This window comes from Mixophyes fleayi, chromosome 8, assembly GCF_038048845.1.
Source record: "Mixophyes fleayi isolate aMixFle1 chromosome 8, aMixFle1.hap1, whole genome shotgun sequence".
Taxonomy (NCBI): Eukaryota; Metazoa; Chordata; class Amphibia; order Anura; family Limnodynastidae; genus Mixophyes; species Mixophyes fleayi.
In genome coordinates, this window is record NC_134409.1 from 11,971,929 (window position 1) to 11,992,214 (window position 20,286).

Consider the following 20,286-nt stretch of genomic DNA (forward strand, 5'->3'; position numbering starts at 1 on the left):
TTTATACATTATTGACTAAATATGATTATTAATATTAGCTACCAATTAATACAATTGCTGTTAAATTCAACAGTTCGTCTTAAAAATTTACATTTTTCATAGTCCTTATCCTAGTTTTTATTCAGATTTCGTTGACAGCCTAATCTCTTATGATTGGGAGTATATTTAAATCTATAGTCACTGCCTCACTGGTTATGGTCTGTGTTATAAATTTAAATTGCTATATCTCATGATTGTTACTGGACGCACCGCACAAAATTTTTGGTAATAGTAAAGTTAATAGTTGTTTATCATTACAGGTTATTTATTAAATGCTTATGAACGGAATAAACAAATCAATCAATCTGTATTAAATCTATATTAAAGAATATTTGGTCATTATACTAAAACAATCTATAATTTAAAAATGTTTCACAAGTTTAGAACAGATAACATGACTTCAGAGAGTAGCATAAAAGCTTTTGTGTAGAAGTTCATGGGGGGGGGGGGGGGTGGGGCAAACACAGTCTTTGCACACCAAACAGAAATCATGGGGGGGGGGGGGAAGGACAATTGCCCACCCCCTGGTTCCTACACCCCTGTTGTATGGGTTTCTTCCGGGTGCTCCAGTGTCCTCCCATACTGCAGAGCCAAACTGATAAGTTAAATGGCATCTGATAAAATTAGCCCTAGCAGGTACAAATGCAGGATTTCTAGATGAGGGTTCCAAATGTTTGGTTTCATGGGAAAGCAACAAAAAAAAATTAATTAAATTAAAAAAATAACACTTCCTACATTAATAAAATTAGAAAACTACAATGTAATAAAGTATGTTAAATAAAAAAATGTCATACAGTAAGCTGTACATTAAAACACCCACATTAAGAGCAACTTCCTTTAAATAAATCAATCTTGACCATCTTAAAAATAAAATATTGTAATAACTTGTAAAGTGAGACAACAAATGGAATACTAATCTCCCTCTCACGTCCACTTAAATAAAAAACAAAAAACAACTAGTGGTAAAGTGACTCACATCACTCTCAGCAGTTATGAAACTGCAGAAGAGCACAAGTAACTTACTTTTTCTCCATTTTCTTTTCCCCTAAATTCACAGAAACATTAGCGGCAACACTAAGCACAATCACGGTGGCCATTTTGTTGAAGCCAACGTCCACTAATATACAGACAGATCCCCACAAAAATGGGTCTTAGACTGCAGACTAAGGGGTAAATTTATAAAGCTGCGGGTTTGATAAAGTGGAGATGTTGCCTGTAGCAACCAATCAGATTCTAGTTATTATTCATTTAGTACATTCTACAAAATGACAGCTAGAATCTGATTGGTTACTATTATTAATATTTAGTCTATACAAATACATTGCTTCTATTAATCATCTAAAATAACATATAATTGCAATAGAAAATGCCCCAAGATGAAACATTAATAAAAGTCATAGTATAAAGCAAAAGAAAATCAAACATAACAATTAAAAGACTTTGCACTGAGGTTGAAACAAGACGGAAAAACATTTTATATATAGAGGCGAATGAATAGAGAAGACATAAGCTGGGGAGGTTCTTCATGTAATGTACTAAAATCTCTGTTTTATGTTTGCTTGATAGGATTGTCTCAGCATGGGGGCATTAAAATCAACAGAGACTTGTCACTTTTTCACGTCACCTGTTGAGAGACGCTCTGTTGCATTAATATCCATCAAGTAAATAGTTGTCACAAACAAATAAAGAAAGATGAACACAGATAATTCTGCCATCAAGAATCAGAGATACGGCTTACAGAAGTGACTGATGACATTTCATTACAGCATTTTAGCATTTAATTCTCGTTGTCTTAAATTAAGTTCCAAAAATAGTTCTGTTTATACCTGCGTAATGTGATTTTCCTCCAATTTTCACTGAATATTTGGCTAGAAAACAGGGACGGGACTCATAAGGAATAATTACTTTTTTTTTGTTAAAAGGGATGTTGAAATCTGTCCAAGCACACAAACAATAATCCAACTAATCACCACCGCTGTGTGTGCTCCGTCTGTGCACCGTTTACCGGACAGCATGGCTGCCCTGCATATTAACATAATAGAGCGCTACATACGGGAGTCTGGATGGCGGAATACTACGTACAGGCGTCTGGATGGCTGGATACTACGTACAGGAGTCTGGATGGCGGGATGCTACACACAGGAGTCTGGATGGCGGGATGCTACACACAGGAGTCTGGATGGTGGGATACTACACACAGGAGCCTGGATGGCTGGATGCTACACACAGGAGTCTGGATGGTGGGATGCTACACACAGGAACCTGGATGGCGGGATGCTACACACAGGAGCCTGGATGGCGGGATGCTACGTACAGGAGTCTGGATGGCGGGATGCTACACACAGGAGTCTGGATGGCGGGATGCTACACACAGGAGCCTGGATGGCGGGATGCTACGTACAGGAGTCTGGATGGCGGGATGCTACGTACAGGAGTCTGGATGGCGGGATGCTACACACAGGAGCCTGGATGGCGGGATGCTACACACAGGAGTCTGGATGGCGGGATGCTACACACAGGAGCCTGGATGGCGGTATGCTACGTACAGGAGTCTGGATGGCGGGATGCTACACACAGGAGTCTGGATGGGGGGATGCTACGTACAGGAGTCTGGATGGGGGGATGCTACGTACAGGAGTCTGGATGGCGGGATGCTACGTACAGGAGTCTGGATGGCGGGATGCTACACACAGGAGTCTGGATGGCGGGATGCTACGTACAGGAGTCTGGATGGCGGGATGCTACGTACAGGAGTCTGGATGGCGGGATGCTACGTACAGGAGTCTGGATGGCGGGATGCTACGTACAGGAGTCTGGATGGCGGGATGCTACGTACAGGAGTCTGGATGGCGGGATGCTACGTACAGGAGTCTGGATGGCGGGATGCTACACACAGGAGTCTGGATGGGGGGATGCTACGTACAGGAGTCTGGATGGCGGGATGCTACGTACAGGAGTCTGGATGGCGGGATGCTACACACAGGAGTATGGATGGCGGGATGCTACGTACAGGAGTCTGGATAGCGGGATGCTACACACAGGAGTCTGGATAGCGGGATGCTACACACAGGAGTCTGGATGGCGGGATGCTACGTACAGGAGTCTGGATGGCGGGATGCTACGTACAGGAGTCTGGATGGCGGGATGCTACGTACAGGAGTCTGGATGGCGGGATGCTACACACAGGAGTCTGGATGGCTGGATGCTACGTACAGGAGTCTGGATGGCGGGATGCTACGTACAGGAGTCTGGATGGCGGGATGCTACGTACAGGAGTCTGGATAGCGGGATGCTACACACAGGAGTCTGGATGGCGGGATGCTACGTACAGGAGTCTGGATGGCGGGATGCTACGTACAGGAATCTGGATGGCGGGATGCTACGTACAGGAGTCTGGATGGGGGGATGCTACGTACAGGAGTCTGGATGGCGGGATGCTACGTACAGGAGTCTGGATGGCGGGATGCTACGTACAGGAGTCTGGATAGCGGGATGCTACACACAGGAGTCTGGATGGCGGGATGCTACGTACAGGAGTCTGGATAGCGGGATGCTACACACAGGAGTCTGGATGGCGGGATGCTACGTACAGGAGTCTGGATGGCGGGATGCTACGTACAGGAGTCTGGATGGCGGGATGCTACGTACAGGAGTCTGGATAGCGGGATGCTACACACAGGAGTCTGGATGGCGGGATGCTACGTACAGGAGTCTGGATGGGGGGATGCTACGTACAGGAGTCTGGATGGGGGGATGCTACGTACAGGAGTCTGGATGGCGGGATGCTACGTACAGGAGTCTGGATGGCGGGATGCTACGTACAGGAGTCTGGATGGCGGGATGCTACGTACAGGAGTCTGGATGGCGGGATGCTACACACAGGAGTCTGGATGGGGGGATGCTACGTACAGGAGTCTGGATGGCGGGATGCTACACACAGGAGTCTGGATGGCGGGATGCTACACACAGGAGTCTGGATGGGGGGATGCTACGTACAGGAGTCTGGATGGCGGGATGCTACGTACAGGAGTCTGGATAGCGGGATGCTACACACAGGAGTCTGGATGGCGGGATGCTACGTACAGGAGTCTGGATGGCGGGATGCTACGTACAGGAATCTGGATGGCGGGATGCTACGTACAGGAGTCTGGATGGCGGGATGCTACGTACAGGAGTCTGGATGGCGGGATGCTACGTACAGGAGTCTGGATGGCGGGATGCTACGTACAGGAGTCTGGATAGCGGGATGCTACACACAGGAGTCTGGATGGCGGGATGCTACGTACAGGAGTCTGGATGGCGGGATGCTACGTACAGGAGTCTGGATGGCGGGATGCTACGTACAGGAGTCTGGATAGCGGGATGCTACACACAGGAGTCTGGATGGCGGGATGCTACGTACAGGAGTCTGGATGGGGGGATGCTACGTACAGGAGTCTGGATGGGGGGATGCTACGTACAGGAGTCTGGATGGCGGGATGCTACGTACAGGAGTCTGGATGGCGGGATGCTACGTACAGGAGTCTGGATGGCGGGATGCTACGTACAGGAGTCTGGATGGCGGGATGCTACACACAGGAGTCTGGATGGCGGTATGCTACGTACAGGAGTCTGGATGGCGGGATACTACGTACAGGAGTCTGGATGGGGGGATGCTACGTACAGGAGTCTGGATGGCGGTATGCTATGTACAGGAGTCTGGATGGGGGGATGCTACGTACAGGAGTCTGGATGGCTGGATGCTACATACAGGAGTCTGGATGGCGGGATGCTACGTACAGGAGTCTGGATGGCGGGATGCTACGTACAGGAGTCTGGATAGCGGGATGCTATGTACAGGAGTCTGGATAGCGGGATGCTACACACAGGAGTCTGGATGGCGGGATGCTACGTACAGGAGTCTGGATAGCGGGATGCTACACACAGGAGTCTGGATGGCGGGATGCTACGTACAGGAGTCTGGATGGCGGGATGCTACGTACAGGAGTCTGGATGGCGGGATGCTACACACAGGAGTCTGGATGGCGGGATGCTACGTACAGGAGTCTGGATGGCGGGATGCTACGTACAGGAGTCTGGATGGCGGGATGCTACGTACAGGAGTCTGGATGGCGGGATGCTACGTACAGGAGTCTGGATAGCGGGATGCTACACACAGGAGTCTGGATGGCTGGATGCTACATACAGGAGTCTGGGTGGCGGGATGCTACACACAGGAGTCTGGATGGCGGTATGCTATGTACAGGAGTCTGGATGGCGGGATGCTACGTACAGGAGTCTGGATGGCGGGATGCTACACACAGGAGTCTGGATGGCGGGATGCTACACACAGGAGTCTGGATGGCGGTATGCTATGTACAGGAGTCTGGATGGCGGGATGCTACGTACAGGAGTCTGGATGGCGGGATGCTACACACAGGAGCCTGGATGGCGGGATGCTACGTACAGGAGTCTGGATGGGGGGATGCTATGTACAGAAGTCTGGATGGCGGGATGCTACACACAGGAGTCTGGATGGCGGGATGCTACGTACAGGAGTCTGGATAGCGGGATGCTATGTATAGGAGTCTGGATGGGGGGATGCTACGTACAGGAGTCTGGATGGGGGGATGCTACGTACAGGAGTCTGGATGGCGGGATGCTACGTACAGGAGTCTGGATGGCGGTATGCTACGTACAGGAGTCTGGATGGCGGGATGCTACACACAGGAGTCTGGATGGCGGTATGCTACGTACAGGAGTCTGGATGGCGGGATGCTACGTACAGGAGTCTGGATAGCGGGATGCTATGTATAGGAGTCTGGATGGGGGGATGCTACGTACAGGAGTCTGGATGGCGGGATGCTACGTACAGGAGTCTGGATGGCGGGATGCTACGTACAGGAGTCTGGATGGCGGGATGCTACGTACAGGAGTCTGGATGGCGGGATGCTACGTACAGGAGTCTGGATGGCGGGATGCTACGTACAGGAGTCTGGATGGCGGGATGCTACACACAGGAGTCTGGATGGCGGTATGCTACGTACAGGAGTCTGGATGGCGGGATGCTACGTACAGGAGTCTGGATAGCGGGATGCTATGTATAGGAGTCTGGATGGGGGGATGCTACGTACAGGAGTCTGGATGGGGGGATGCTACGTACAGGAGTCTGGATGGGGGGATGCTACGTACAGGAGTCTGGATGGCGGGATGCTACGTACAGGAGTCTGGATGGCGGGATGCTACGTACAGGAGTCTGGATGGCGGGATGCTACGTACAGGAGTCTGGATGGGGGGATGCTACGTACAGGAGTCTGGATGGGGGGATGCTACGTACAGGAGTCTGGATGGGGGGATGCTACGTACAGGAGTCTGGATGGCGGGATGCTACGTACAGGAGTCTGGATGGGGGGATGCTACGCACAGGAGTCTGGATGGCGGGATGCTACATACAGGAGTCTGGATGGGGGGATGCTACGTACAGGAGTCTGGATGGGGGGATGCTACGTACAGGAGTCTGGATGGGGGGATGCTACGTACAGGAGTCTGGATGGGGGGATGCTACGTACAGGAGTCTGGATGGCGGGATGCTACGTACAGGAGTCTGGATGGGGGGATGCTACGCACAGGAGTCTGGATGGCGGGATGCTACGTACAGGAGTCTGGATGGGGGGATGCTACGTACAGGAGTCTGGATGGGGGGATGCTACGTACAGGAGTCTGGATGGGGGGATGCTACGCACAGGAGTCTGGATGGCGGGATGCTACATACAGGAGTCTGGATGGCGGGATACTACGTACAGGAGTCTGGATGGCTGGATGCTACACACAGGAGTCTGGATGGCGGTATGCTACGTACAGGAGTCTGGATGGGGGGATGCTACGTACAGGAGTCTGGATGGGGGGATGCTACGTACAGGATTCTGGATGGCGGGATGCTACGTACAGGAGTCTGGATGGCGGGAAGCTACACACAGGAGTCTGGATGGCGGGATAATCTAACCTGGGAGATTTAACGGAGTTCTTCTGTTAAAAATATATTGTCTACCCCCCAACCTATTTATGACCACCATGATAACTCAGACTGCACACTCCTGCTCTCCCTAGTTTCTCAGCCCAGAAACAGATTTGTTTCAGTGGAAGTGGTGCAATAGGTCGCATGGTAATTGCTCCATCCAACTTCTCTTCCGGCAATACTCCCGACAGACAGCAGTACTAAGCAGCCGTCCTGGGGCAAATATTGAGGAAAGAGTGGCAATATATGCCTAGTAAACCCCTTCTTACCACTTCATACATACAACGCAGATTTCAATACTAAAGATTACTACAAATCTGACCTTCTAATGTATGTCTTCTGCTATCTCACGAATCAGGGAAATCTAACAATTAGTTCTTCATAATTTATACCTTTACTTCAACAACCAATATTCACTGAGCATCAAAGGAAGTTTGTGATTGGAGTGGAGATTCCAATTAAAGTAAAGTAGAATCTTAGTGAGTCACAAGTACTCTCAATTATACGACAATAATAGTGCAATATCTTCTAATTCTGTACCTGATTCAATATATTATCTTACAGACTTCAATCATTTCACCATTAACTCTATGGGAGGAATTCAATTTACGTGTTGTTCTTTAGAACAATTCGGGCCGCTCTCAATTACCGCTACTATGTTAATTTTAAACAGGGATTTTTGCTGGCGGCTCACAAAGCTACGATGAGAAACCAGTGTTGAAATTACCGTAGTAACGGTAATAGTGCAAAGAGCGGTAATAGTGTAAAGAACAACGCGGGGAATTTAATTCCTCCCTATATATGTATCTGTGCAGTTATATCCGTATCTATAGACATCTGGGTGAGAAGATAGCCACAAGGTCATACAAGGAGCACTTAGCATGTCTCCACTCAATATTCCTTAATTGAGGATTAAGGACCGGATACATCAAGGAACCAAAGTGAACGCAATTTGTGTTTTGTTTTTTTAAAACGGACGGAAATCGCATGCACGCGCGCCCGTATTCAAGTAGAAGCAGATCCAAAGAAACTTTTATATTTGAATACAGGTATAGGCACGCTCAGGCTGTACGGCACTTGCCACATGAAGATAAACGCAATGAAATGCCTTTATCGGGATGTTCTTAATGGTGCTGTACATAAATTGCATTTTTACAGTTGCTCTTAATTGCATGCATAGCCATCCTTGATCACTACCAATCAGCACTTACACCTGCTCTGTAGCTGGTGCAAGTGATACGGCTAAACAATGTATACCACGGAGATGACCGGGTGAATGTACGTAAGCTCTTGATTGGCACGCCCTTACTGTACACTGTCTACGCCCTTTTCCTCCCCTGTTCCACTCTTCAAATGGCAGTCGCAGTGTCATTTGCGTTCGAACTTGAATTGCATGCACTTGCGTTCACTGACGTAAAATCCACTTCCGAGCATGCACAGAGCAATTTCGCTCAAAGTACGGCACACAACGGGACTTACATACCTTGGTGAATCAGCCCTAATTCTCTCCTTTTTCGGTTTTGCGAGGCAATGTTACTTTACAGCAGTGCAACATGAACACTATCAGTTTTGAGAAGGCTGATAGCGTAAATTAAAAATACACATATGAAAACCTGACTTTAGTTCCCCCTTAAGTACGTATGGAGAAAAGCATGATGTTGTCTTGGAATGCCATGCACATTAATATATTTATCACCAGGTTTCTCCATTGTCCATCAGTATAAGTGCCACAAATACAGGCTTCTAAAACCACTGCAACAGGTGCTAAGAATCACATATACAGGAACATGTGGAAGGATTTAAAACATGTTTTGCTGCACATGGGCTGTGTACATAATGCCCCAAAAGTGTACAGATCGCCTACTCACAGTGAAGACAGCAATTTTGCAGGGTGAGCCCAATAAGAAATAGTGACATTGTGAGACACAGAGATGTAATATGGATCCGGTGTGTGGTGGTTTGCAAACCCCTATAGCCCAATACCAAATTTACTTGCCCATGTGGAGATCTGGTGAGGTGTACTGTGCCGGCCCTGACACCAGACTCTCATGTATGGGGGCAACATTTAATTATTTACAATAGGGACAACACTCAGTGCACAGGTATGGTACTACAAGTGCAAGCATGCACCTGAATCCATGTGTGTGCTAGTAGTCCTACAAGAACCAGCATGAAATACCATGGGCAGCCAGTGCATGCTGTTACGTGTATTGCCACAAGAGCTTGCACTCAATTTTTACATAATAATCTTGGTTCCCAACAGCCTGGGGCTAGTCAGCATTGGACTGGAACTCTGTAGGTACAGAGGGCCTGTTTATTTTCTCAGCCTCACCCAGAGGACCATTCTTATTGCTGAGTAGGCTGGGCTAATAGGGAATGTAAGGGAAGGGACTTTTATTGTACAGTTTGCAAACCACACATCCAAGTGCATAAAAACCTGTGATTTGCTCAAACCACAATTTATATATAATAAAGAAAAGAGCATAATGGTAAGAACTGTAGTTTAATAATATGGAGATGGAACCAGATGTCACATATATGAAATTAAAATACTACATCAAAAATTAATGCAACAAAGCAACTAAAATTAAATATAAACCAAAAGCAGTATAAAATAAAATAATTTGAGAAAGTCAGAAAGGATGAAACGCGTTGGTTATTGCTGACACAACAACCCATTTTGATCCTAGGTGATTGCGGCTCAGAGACAGCTAATACAGGATAATGGGGTTTCGTGGCTAAGTAAAGAACTGACTAATTCAAAGTGTTGCAACCCTCATCGGCCTTGGGACGGATCTCTAGGCTGCACTACGGTCCTATACCGCTCCAAACGCTTCAAACGTTAATAACAGAGCTATAAACAGTTCTACAATACACATGCCACCCTAAAGTATTCTCATATTTTTGTCCTTCTTGCCTGCATTTCTTTGCATATGTTTTAGGTTAATACCACGGCTCCCAAAGTGTGTGCCGTGGCTCCCAGGGGTGCCGCTGTGCTGCCACAGGGGTGCCACAACGGATTGGTAAGTTGTTGTTTTTTTTTTCCCTCTTCCTGGCCCCTGGGATGCAGAGGGGGCAGACTGAGGATGCAGAGGGGGCAGAGTGAGGGGAGGATGCAGAGGGGGCAGAGTGAGGGGAGGATGCAGAGGGGGCAGAGTGAGAGGATGCAGAGGGAGCAGAGTCAGAGGATGCAGAGGGGGCAGAGTCAGAGGATGCAGAGGGGGCAGAGTGAGAGGATGCAGAGGGGGCAGAGTGAGAGGAGGATGCAGAGGGGGCAGAGTGAGAGGATGCAGAGGGAGCAGAGTCAGAGGATGCAGAGGGGGCAGAGTGAGAGGAGGATGCAGAAGGGGCAGAGTGAGAGGAGGATGCAGAAGGGGCAGAGTGGGAGGATGCAGAAGGGGCAGAGTCAGAGGATGCAGAGGGAGCAGAGTCAGAGGATGCAGAGGGGGCAGAGTGAGAGGATGATGCAGAGGGGGTAGAGTGAGAAGGGGATGCAGAAGGGGCAGAGTGAGAAGAAGATGCAGAGGGGGCAGAGTGAGAAGAGGATGCAGAGGGGGCAGAGTGAGTGGATGCAGGGGCACAAAATGAGTGGATGCAGGGGCACAGAGTGTTTGGAGATGAAGGAGGGCACAGAGTGTGTGGATGAAGGGGGCACAGTGTGTGGATGAAGGGGGCACAGTGTGTGGAGATGGAGGAGGGCACACAATGTGTAGAGATGAAGGGGGCACAATGTGTGGATGAAGGGAGCACAGTGTGAGTTAGCTGTAAATTATACTTTGACAGAAATATAATTGAAAAAATACATACAAATATTATTTTCCCTTGGATTTATGAGTATTATTTTTGCAACCAACTTACTAAGTATTTCTGTCCTGACCTAAACACTTATTACATTATTTTTATTTTGACTCAAATACTTAAAAAACGGGACTGCTCGGTAATTATTTTGAAGGGGTGCCTTGAAAAAATTAAGGAGACTCTAAAGGTATCGCGAACTGCTAAGGTTTGGGAACCACTGGGTTAATATATTGTTACAAGTTAACCCGTGCATGATACTCATGCATTCTAGTCAAATCAAGCTACTTAAGGTGTTAAAAAGGTTCTTGTCATGCATTTGGGGCTAGGCCAGGCCTCCTCAGGGGAAGAGCGTTACTTCCGGACGTAAGCACCCTTTTTTAACGTGGTTTTGTCCACATGTCACCACCTCATCATTTTTCTCCATCACCTCATCCTTCATCTTTATCGCCACATCTATCTAGATGTCTATCCAGACACAGGGATCTCTCTCAGCGGTCCTGAGTATCACACTCCTCTCGCTCTGTCACCCCCGGCAACCACCAACCACTCCCCATTGTCACCCCCGGCAACCACCAACCACTCCCAACTGTCACTTCTCCTTCAAGAAATATATATATATTTTTTTAAATCTTTATAAACACTTTTAACAATTAACAAATTAAATTAACAAATTAAAAACATCTTAGTATACCAAATTTCAGCCCTTTCTGAGTTTTTTTTTCACACACACTAAGAATTTAGTAGGTCAGTGTATAACTTCGCCCAGCAGGTGGCACTGCAGCTTGGGTTTTTTTTTTTGCACACAGACACACGCCACTAGGTTTTTATATAGTAGATACTCTCTTTTTTTTTCTTTTTTTTATTCTGCTTTTGGTTTATGTTTATTCTTTGTTGCATCGATTTTGATTGCAGTATTTTAATTTCATACATGTGACTTCTGGTGCCATTTAAACATATCAAACTACAGGTCTATCTATTACGCTCTTTTCTTTATTATATAATCTGTGATCTTATAAGAGCTTCCTTAGTGTAAGCGCTCCACACTTTGCGTATAACAAACCACAATTTAGCAAATTTACCTCACAAGTGTTCCGTGCCTCACACCTCAGCAATATCACTAGTTCCTAGTACATTGATAGGAGAAATAATATTAACTCATCCCACAAAATGGCTACTTCTGTGTAGGCAACAGTTACAAGGTGCCCTCTGTCAATCAGTCATTTTGTCTACATAATTAAGCTTAAACCATGCATGTAATTGGTTGCTGTGCCACAAAAGAAATTTCTGTGAGGTACATGTTACATTTTTGACACAAAAATGACTCCAAATACACAAAAATGACTCCAGCCTTTACTATTCTAAAATAGATTGTGTGCCAAAAAATAAATTTTAAGTGCTATGAAAAACAAATTGCCACAAAATAAAGTAATAGGCTACAAAATTCCCTTTGAGCCACTAAACCAATTTTTCCAGCTACAAAATGTTCTTTGTGCAACATAATCAATAGTTGTTATATAGCGGCTTTTTGTAGCAGAAAATTAGTGCTGTATGTTACAAAATTGTTCTTGTGTTGCTGAAATAACCCTGTGCCACAGAATTAATTTTGTGCCATAAAATAACAATTTTATACTACAAAACGAAGTTGAACTCGTTTAGAGAAACAAAGAAGACTTGGAACTCTATGGGGATTATACATGAACTGTGTGTTATTATCAGATATTATTTGTGACTATAATATAAAGATTAAAGATGGAAACAAGGTAAAACATTGTATTGCAAGCAGGCCCAGATTTGTACATAGGTCACATACACCAGTTCCCACAGTGCCAGAGTATTCTAATTCACCGTATATAAAAAACACAATGGGATTGATTCATTAAGGAATGGAAAGCAAACAAAATGAGTAACTTTGCACCTTGACAAAACCATGTTGCATTGGTGGGGGGAGCTAAATTTAAAATGTGGAGACAGATTTATAGTTGGGGTAGGGCATGTCCTAGATCAACTTTTCAGAGTAAAAATAAAGGTATCAAGTATTTGTGTACTGCATGAAAAAACAGCCAGTATTTAACTTCTGTGCAAAATAATAAACTCATATGCACCCCTTGTATTGTAACATGGTTTTGTCCAATAGAAAACTTACTCACTTTTTTGCCTTACTTTCCTTAATGAATCAGGCCCAGGATGTTTAATATTATTAGCAGAATATTGGTATTTCTAACTCCTCATTTATAGATTGTGGGTGGTGGAGGTCATACGATGAGGGGAAGCAGGCAGGGTACAAATGTAGCCTACGGATGCAAAAAGTTAAGTCTGGGCTAAATTAAGACACAGAAGTAACCGTGGAATAGCGAGGCTTTGTGTGAATTCCAATTTTAAAAGGGAACTGGTTGAAACCATAATGATTTTGTATGTCACTGATCTATAACTGTCCAACAGCTTTTTGTTTGGCTGAAACTCAGGAATATTACATTCTATGCAGACAGTCACAACAGATTTCTTAATGTTCGAAAATGTATTTTTATTTGACTAATTTAGTAAGTACAAAATTTATTTTGTGTCACATACGGTATTATTATTTTTATGACGTAAGGCTTAACAAAACTTTTGTAGCTCAAAAACGGTTAATGCCTACAAGCTGGATTGTGTAGCATAATAAGTCTTTTTTTTTTTTTTTTAATGACATTAGGTTGACTAAATAGATTTTTGGCTACATAATTGATTTTGTGGCTCATCACCAAATTTTGTGAAATATATTTTGTACATATAATTGATTTTGTCGACAAAATAGACCGTTGACAAAAGGCACCTCGTCGATATTTTAGATATTCTTCCTAAATTTTAACACTGACCCCAAAGCTGAATCCCAGACACGCACAGACATATAACAGGACAACATATATTGCGACAACAGTTTCACGACATTGCTTGCTTGACGTAAGAGATGGCAGATGACATGACAGAGCAGAGAGAAAGTACCCAGGCATACGTAGGTGTATGTGGACACTGACCTGAGCTGGTGACAGGACTAGAGGTGGAAGGTTCAAAAATTTCTACAAAAGGGGAAAAGGAAAGAAAACAAAACAAGAAGAATTTGGGTATTAATTAACACACACTGTATGGAAGACACACATAGAATGACAGGCTGCGTTCATGCAACAAAACCGCAAACACAGGAGACGTGCTATTTTTATCACCTATAAACATACTTGCCAACCTTTTAAGAGGTCTTTCCGGGAGATCCCAGACAAGGGGGCGTGGTTGGGGGGTGGGGCGCGGTGAATTGTGTCATCTGGCTCCGCCCCCCCCGCATCAAAATGTTGTTTTTGTTGCGGGGAGCGGGGCCAAAATTACGCGATTCACCGCAAATCGCGTCATTTTGATGGCAAGAGGCCGTTTGCGGGATATTTGCCTGCTCTACCGGGAGTCCGGGAGATCTACCCGAATTTCGGGAGTCTCCCGGGCATTCCGAGAGAGTTGGCAAATAGTTGAGATATAACAATTCACCACAATCACTCTTTGAATATTGCGTGATATTTCCGGCCACATAAAAACTATTTGCAATTTCATCGCTTCTCTCCTTTCTTTCCTGGAATGAAATGCTTGCATGTGACTAATACCAGCTTTCTATGACCAATGTTACTTCGCCACTGTGCATTTTGTGCAATAATATTTATATACACATAGGGGCTGAGTCATTAAGGAGAGCAAAGCAAAACCATGTTGCATTGGAGGGGAGGTAAATTTAAAATGTGGGGACAGATTTATATTTGGGGTAGGGCACGTCCTAGATCAACTTTAAATTTCAGTGTAAAAATAAAGCTATCAAGTATCTGTGCGCTAGATGAATAAACAGTCAGTATTTAACTTACGTGCAAAATAATAAATTCATATGCACCCCTTGCACTGTAACATGGTTTGTCCCAGAGAACATTCAATCCTTTTTTTTTGCCTTACTCTCCATAATGACTCAGGCCCATAGAGTATACATGTTGTCTGCACACAGTAGAGGCAGCCTTTGTTGGGCTCTAATCAGAATTCATTAGAAGGCAGTTTACCAGGAACATGACAATTTTTTTACATTTTTTTTGTAGCCTGATTGCCATTAATAACTATACACGGCACCTTGCGTTAGTATATTTTAATTAGCACCATGCAGCGAAATTAATGTGTTAAATTAATGCTGAAAAGTAAAATAACACGCCATTTGAGCAATAATGTAGTGCACCACACCTCACAAAATTAATTTGATACTATAGTGTTGTAAGCAAAGTGCTGAGAAATTTTAATTACATCTATAGGGTATATCGGAAAAAAAGGTACTTATTGCAGCAATAAAGCTCTTAGCATGCTCAATATGAGGGGGAAAAAACATACTTTTTTAGTATCAATATTTGAATACTTAACGTGAGGTATGGCAAAACAAATACTTTGTAGATTACACCCAACAGACCCTCACATGCCCCCAAGGAGCCTTAAATGCCCCCATCTAGGGGTAGATTTATCAAAAATTCTACAAAAAAATAGTAGAGGTGTTGCCCATAGCAACCAATCAGATTCTAGCTATCATTTATGTAGAATGTACTAGATAGATGACAACTAGAATCTAATTGGTTGCTATGGGCAACACTTCTACTTGACAATTAATGCAAATACCTGGTTGGATGCCATAGTTTACAGATACTTTATTTACACCGTTACCTGTGCTCTAGTTTTCTGAACGTAGCTTTTTAAACTGAATAAATCCTTACTTCGAGTTACTAGGCCTTTACTTAAATATATCTGTAACTAATTATCAACGCCAGAGTTTTTACATTTCCCCATAAATTGGTAGATACTCTGGGAGTTGTCAGTTTGGGCACATTTGATCAAGGAAAGTCGCCTCTCAGCTTGACCCATTTTTAATTAATTGTAATAGCAAATATGTCTTTTTATAGTATATTGAGCTGCGGGAAGGACTGAAGGAACAGAGGCTCCTGAGTGGAACAGTGTGACAATGTTCCCACTTGAAGTCTCGGAGTAAGACAGACACGTTTACGTGGAAGCTGGGAGAGGAGCCAAGACAAAGCAGAGTGAAACAAGCTGACATAGTCAGGTGGATGTTGTGTGAAGTGCGAGGCTGAAAGGATTCTTATGTGAGAGTCAGAGATGTTGACTTTTAAAGTAGAGCTTTCTTTATCAGGCATATTGAAGAAGAGCTGGGAAAGTCACACATATTATGTGAAGAGAGAGGTAAGAAAGGGTGAGTGCATTGAAAGTATAACTATAATTAAAAACATGGGCAGCACAATAGTTAGCATTGCTGCCTCACAGCGCCGGGGTCATGAGTTCAATTCCGTCCAGGAATTTGTATATTCTTCCTAAGTTTATGTTAGTTACCTCCGGGTGCTCCGGTTTCCTCTCACACTCCAAAATCATACTGAAAGATTAATAGGCTTCTAACAAAATACACCCTAGTCTGTGTGAGTGTGGTAGGGTAATTAGATTGTAAGCTCCAATGGGACAGGGACTGATGCGAATGGCTACATGTCCTCTGTACACTACAGCGTAATATGATTCCTGCTATATAAATATATAAATGATAATAATAATCTTCTAAAATTGGTGTCCCAAAACCAGTACACAACACCTTATGCATTATTTGGATAATTTATCATTAAGAAGTCTACTGTAACCGGTGTTGCAAAAACCAAAGTCAAGTTAAGGTTTTTTATTTCTTTAATGAACTGGATTTGCTGTATGGGCATAAAAAGTGACAAGAAGTTTAGGCTACAGAATTAATGTTACACATGTAACAGCTACAATGTCCCCAAACAGAGGGATTTATTCATTGCACAATATGGGTAACAATTATATTTTGCTTTATGCTGTCGTCCCATTTTTAATGGACATCACCGCGGTGTCCGGCTCTGCACATTGCCAGCCATTACGGTAGGAATCTCCGCTCATTTTTCCTGCGCACCTATATGGGGTGAGAGAAAAATGAGCAGAGATTCCTGCTATAACATTGGCTCAAAGAGTCTCCGTGGACTTTCCGGAGACAATTCCAAATTGAATCTCCTCCTTAATGAGCAAAAAAAAATAATTCCTGATGGATTTCACAACACACTGTTGTGAAATGTTGTCTTTAAACATCCTGCGATTGTGTCAGTAGTGACGTGAGGGGACAAGATGAAATATATTTACACATAGTTAGAAATGCAACTATTCAGTGTTACAAGTCCCTTCAGTGCCTGCCTATTAGAGCCCATTCATCAATCTAAAGCTGCCAAATGGTCGTGTGAAAACAGGTGTCACATCAGCAATTATCACATCCCAGGCAGTGGCGTTAGTTATTTCTATAACACATTGCTAAGCTGTGTATTAAAATATGAGCTCATATACCGCACATAATATACAATTATGGTCTGAGATGGAAACGGAAGAATTAGATAGAAGAATGTACATGCGACATGATACATACATATCCATTGCTAGTAAAGGTGGGTATGTCATTTTTGCTGGAAATGGGCAATAAAGAAAAATTATATAACACATTAACGTGCTATATAACAGCAACTGCCGCCACAACGCCTGCAAACATGGGGAAGAAGTGTCCTAACTCTGTGTCCAGCAGAAATCATGATGGCATACAAATATACCAGGCACAAAACCAATCCGAGCTGGCCGGTAACCACAAGAGCGCCCAAGCAGCACAACAGTGAAGCTTTCTCCAGAACCAGATCAGAGAGGAGGTTTGCTCAATGTATATAGTGAAGGACAGTCATTGTTGACAGCAGCTGACCATGTTTACGATTTCAACAATGACTGGTCCACTGTCCGCAGTCTCTCATCATTCCAACCGTGTCACACAGCCGGTAGCTGCAGACAAAGCCAGTCACTAATGGCTGATTGACTATTGGTGGCTGTTAATGCTGCTGACATAAACTTTCACCAACAACACCTATAATTGTTATTCGGCAACCTTCTGTATAAAATGTTCCCCACACCTCCTAGATTGTATAATCTTTAGCTACTGTTTCATGTCATTCATCAATCGGAGCGTGTTAGAACGTAGTGAGTAAACCAAATTTTTATAGATCGCTACTCTGTATTAACTGCAGCCATGATAGATTCACTTGTTCTCTAACTGTGGAACGATTGGTTGGTTCTATCACCCTAGACATCAACAGGTTGAGTTCCATCACTTTGGACTTAATTAATTATTCTTTTGCAATATGCTACAACTAGTGGGACTTGTTCTATTGCTTCTATCGGGAGAGTGAAGGATCCGGTGATTGAGCTTGTTACGCATTTCTAATCAGTCCGTTGTTTGGGCTCTCCAGTGGCCTTGCTTGTTATACCCACATACCTTATATATTGGGTTTATTATACACCTACACTTATGCACAGTAAAATGAGGTGTAGTAAAATATTGCAAAAATATAATGATAGTAGGAGAATCTGTTAAAAAATTAGCACAGCCTCTATTATAGTTTGTGTGCTACATACTACCATGATTAGCAAAGACTATATTATAAAGCTATTGTCTACTTTTTTACTGGTTATCATTTGTATAGTACTCTCAGTAAGTATGAAGAGTGACCGAATCCAACTTACATTCTACCCATCTAACTCCCCTCACCTGAAACATGGAAGTCCCTTGACCAAGACTCACTTTGCGCTGTTGGAATCTATGATTCTATTGGGAAGCCACCATAGATGGCCAATGCTTAAGTAGGTCACAAGTCAAAGCAAATGTTTTCTTCTGCTCTTCTCATTGTGCCAGTTCAGGCCAATGACATGTTAGGTCCCAGAATAATACATTTTATTACTGGGTCCTAACATCTTCAAATTGATTTATAATTTAGGAGTTAAAGGAATTGAGATGAATAGTGATGACTGATAGATAATGGATGGTGAGAAGATAAACGTGAGTGAAAAATGGTACTTGACCCAACGAATGCACTTGGGAGAACAAGGTACAGAAACAAGGGGAAGCCCGGGGTGGTGAAAACAAATATATGGAGGGATAAGGAAGCCGATGATGGATTAGGCAATAGGAGTGCACAAATTGGATAGAACAATTGAGGAGAGGGGTAATAGAATTGTCAAAACAAAATTGAAAAGGACCATGAAACAATTAAGTACTGACAACTGGTTGAGACTAAGAAAATGGAAGAAAAAGAAAAAAATGGTTCAAGAGTAGGAAACCCAAAAGAAAATCGATGCTGTGGAATTTAACATTTTGGAAAAAATCAGTGCTAAACGATGACCAAATGATCATGAAAAAGTACTTGCTCGAAATTTCCAAATGCTAAGTTTGGACTGAAGCGATCTTAGGAGTTGGAGTATCTTTGTTTTACTCAACAAAATTAATCATGCAAATTGTTTTATTTTTATCATTGAATTCATTTACTAAATAATTATTCATCTCAAAGTTTTCCACTACACTGAGTCTCCCTTGAGTCTTAGACATGACAGGCACAAAATGCCAATCTTAGTAGGAAGAAACAATACTTTATTTTTGTAAAAATGTTAACCCGGGTGTGGAAATACCCCACACACGATAATCCTAAGTAATTGTTGAGCAGACTTTGGAGAGATTGCCAGTTAACTTTGTATGCACTCCCTGCTGCTTAGTGCGGAGAATACCCCAGTGTCGTGACAAACTGAAACCTACAAGTGTCCTTGCTGTCCATCTCTTGAGATGTCAGAATATATATTTATATATATATATATATATATATATATATATATATATATGTATATATACATAGACAACCTGCCTAATATCTAATATTGTGTACGGCTGCCCTCACGCCACCAAAACAGCTCTGACCCGTTGAGGCATGGACTCCGCAAGACCTCTGAAGGTCTCCTGTGGTATCTGGCACCAAGGCGTTAGCAGCAGATCCTTTATGTCCTGTAAGTTGCGAGGTGGAGTCTCCATAGCTCAAATTTGTTTTTCCAGCACAACCCACAGATGCTCAATCGGATTGAGGTCTGGAGAATTTGGAGACCAAGTCAACACCTTGAACTCATGTTCCCCAAACCATTCCTGAACAATTTTTGCATTGTGGCAGGACGTATTGTCCTGAAAAGAGGCCACTGCCATCAGGGAATACTATTGTCATGACGTAGGTGGTACGTGTCAAAGTAACATCCACATGAATGCCAGGACCCAAGGTTTCCCAGCAGAACATTGTTCAGAGCATCATACAACCTTTGCCGGCTCACCTTCTTTCCATAGTGCATCCCTGTGCCATCTCTTCCCCAGATAAACGACACACATGCACTCGGCTGTCCACATGATGTAAATGAAAGTGATTCATCAGACCAGGCCACCTTCTTCCATTGCTCCATGGCCCACTTCTAGCGCTCAGGTCCCCATCATAGGTGCTTTCAGCATGGGCACTCTGTCTGGTCAGCAGCTACACAGCCCCATACGCAGCAAGCAGCGATGCAATGTGTGT

The 20,286-nt window shown here is 43.9% G+C and overlaps 1 protein-coding gene across 4 annotated transcripts in view; it reads right to left on the bottom strand.

Annotated features, from left to right (window-relative positions):
- The window catches only part of NEGR1 (neuronal growth regulator 1), a 394,650-nt gene that overhangs the window by 42,699 nt on the left and 331,665 nt on the right, over positions 1-20,286 (bottom strand). For 2 of the 4 annotated variants that reach the window (XM_075181905.1, XM_075181907.1), the window contains exon 7: positions 13,843-13,884. The exons of the other annotated variants lie outside the window; for them this stretch is intronic. In XM_075181905.1, the coding sequence (XP_075038006.1) occupies positions 13,843-13,884 (42 nt within the window). The remainder of the gene's footprint in view (positions 1-13,842; positions 13,885-20,286) is intronic. 4 annotated transcript variants of the gene reach the window in all.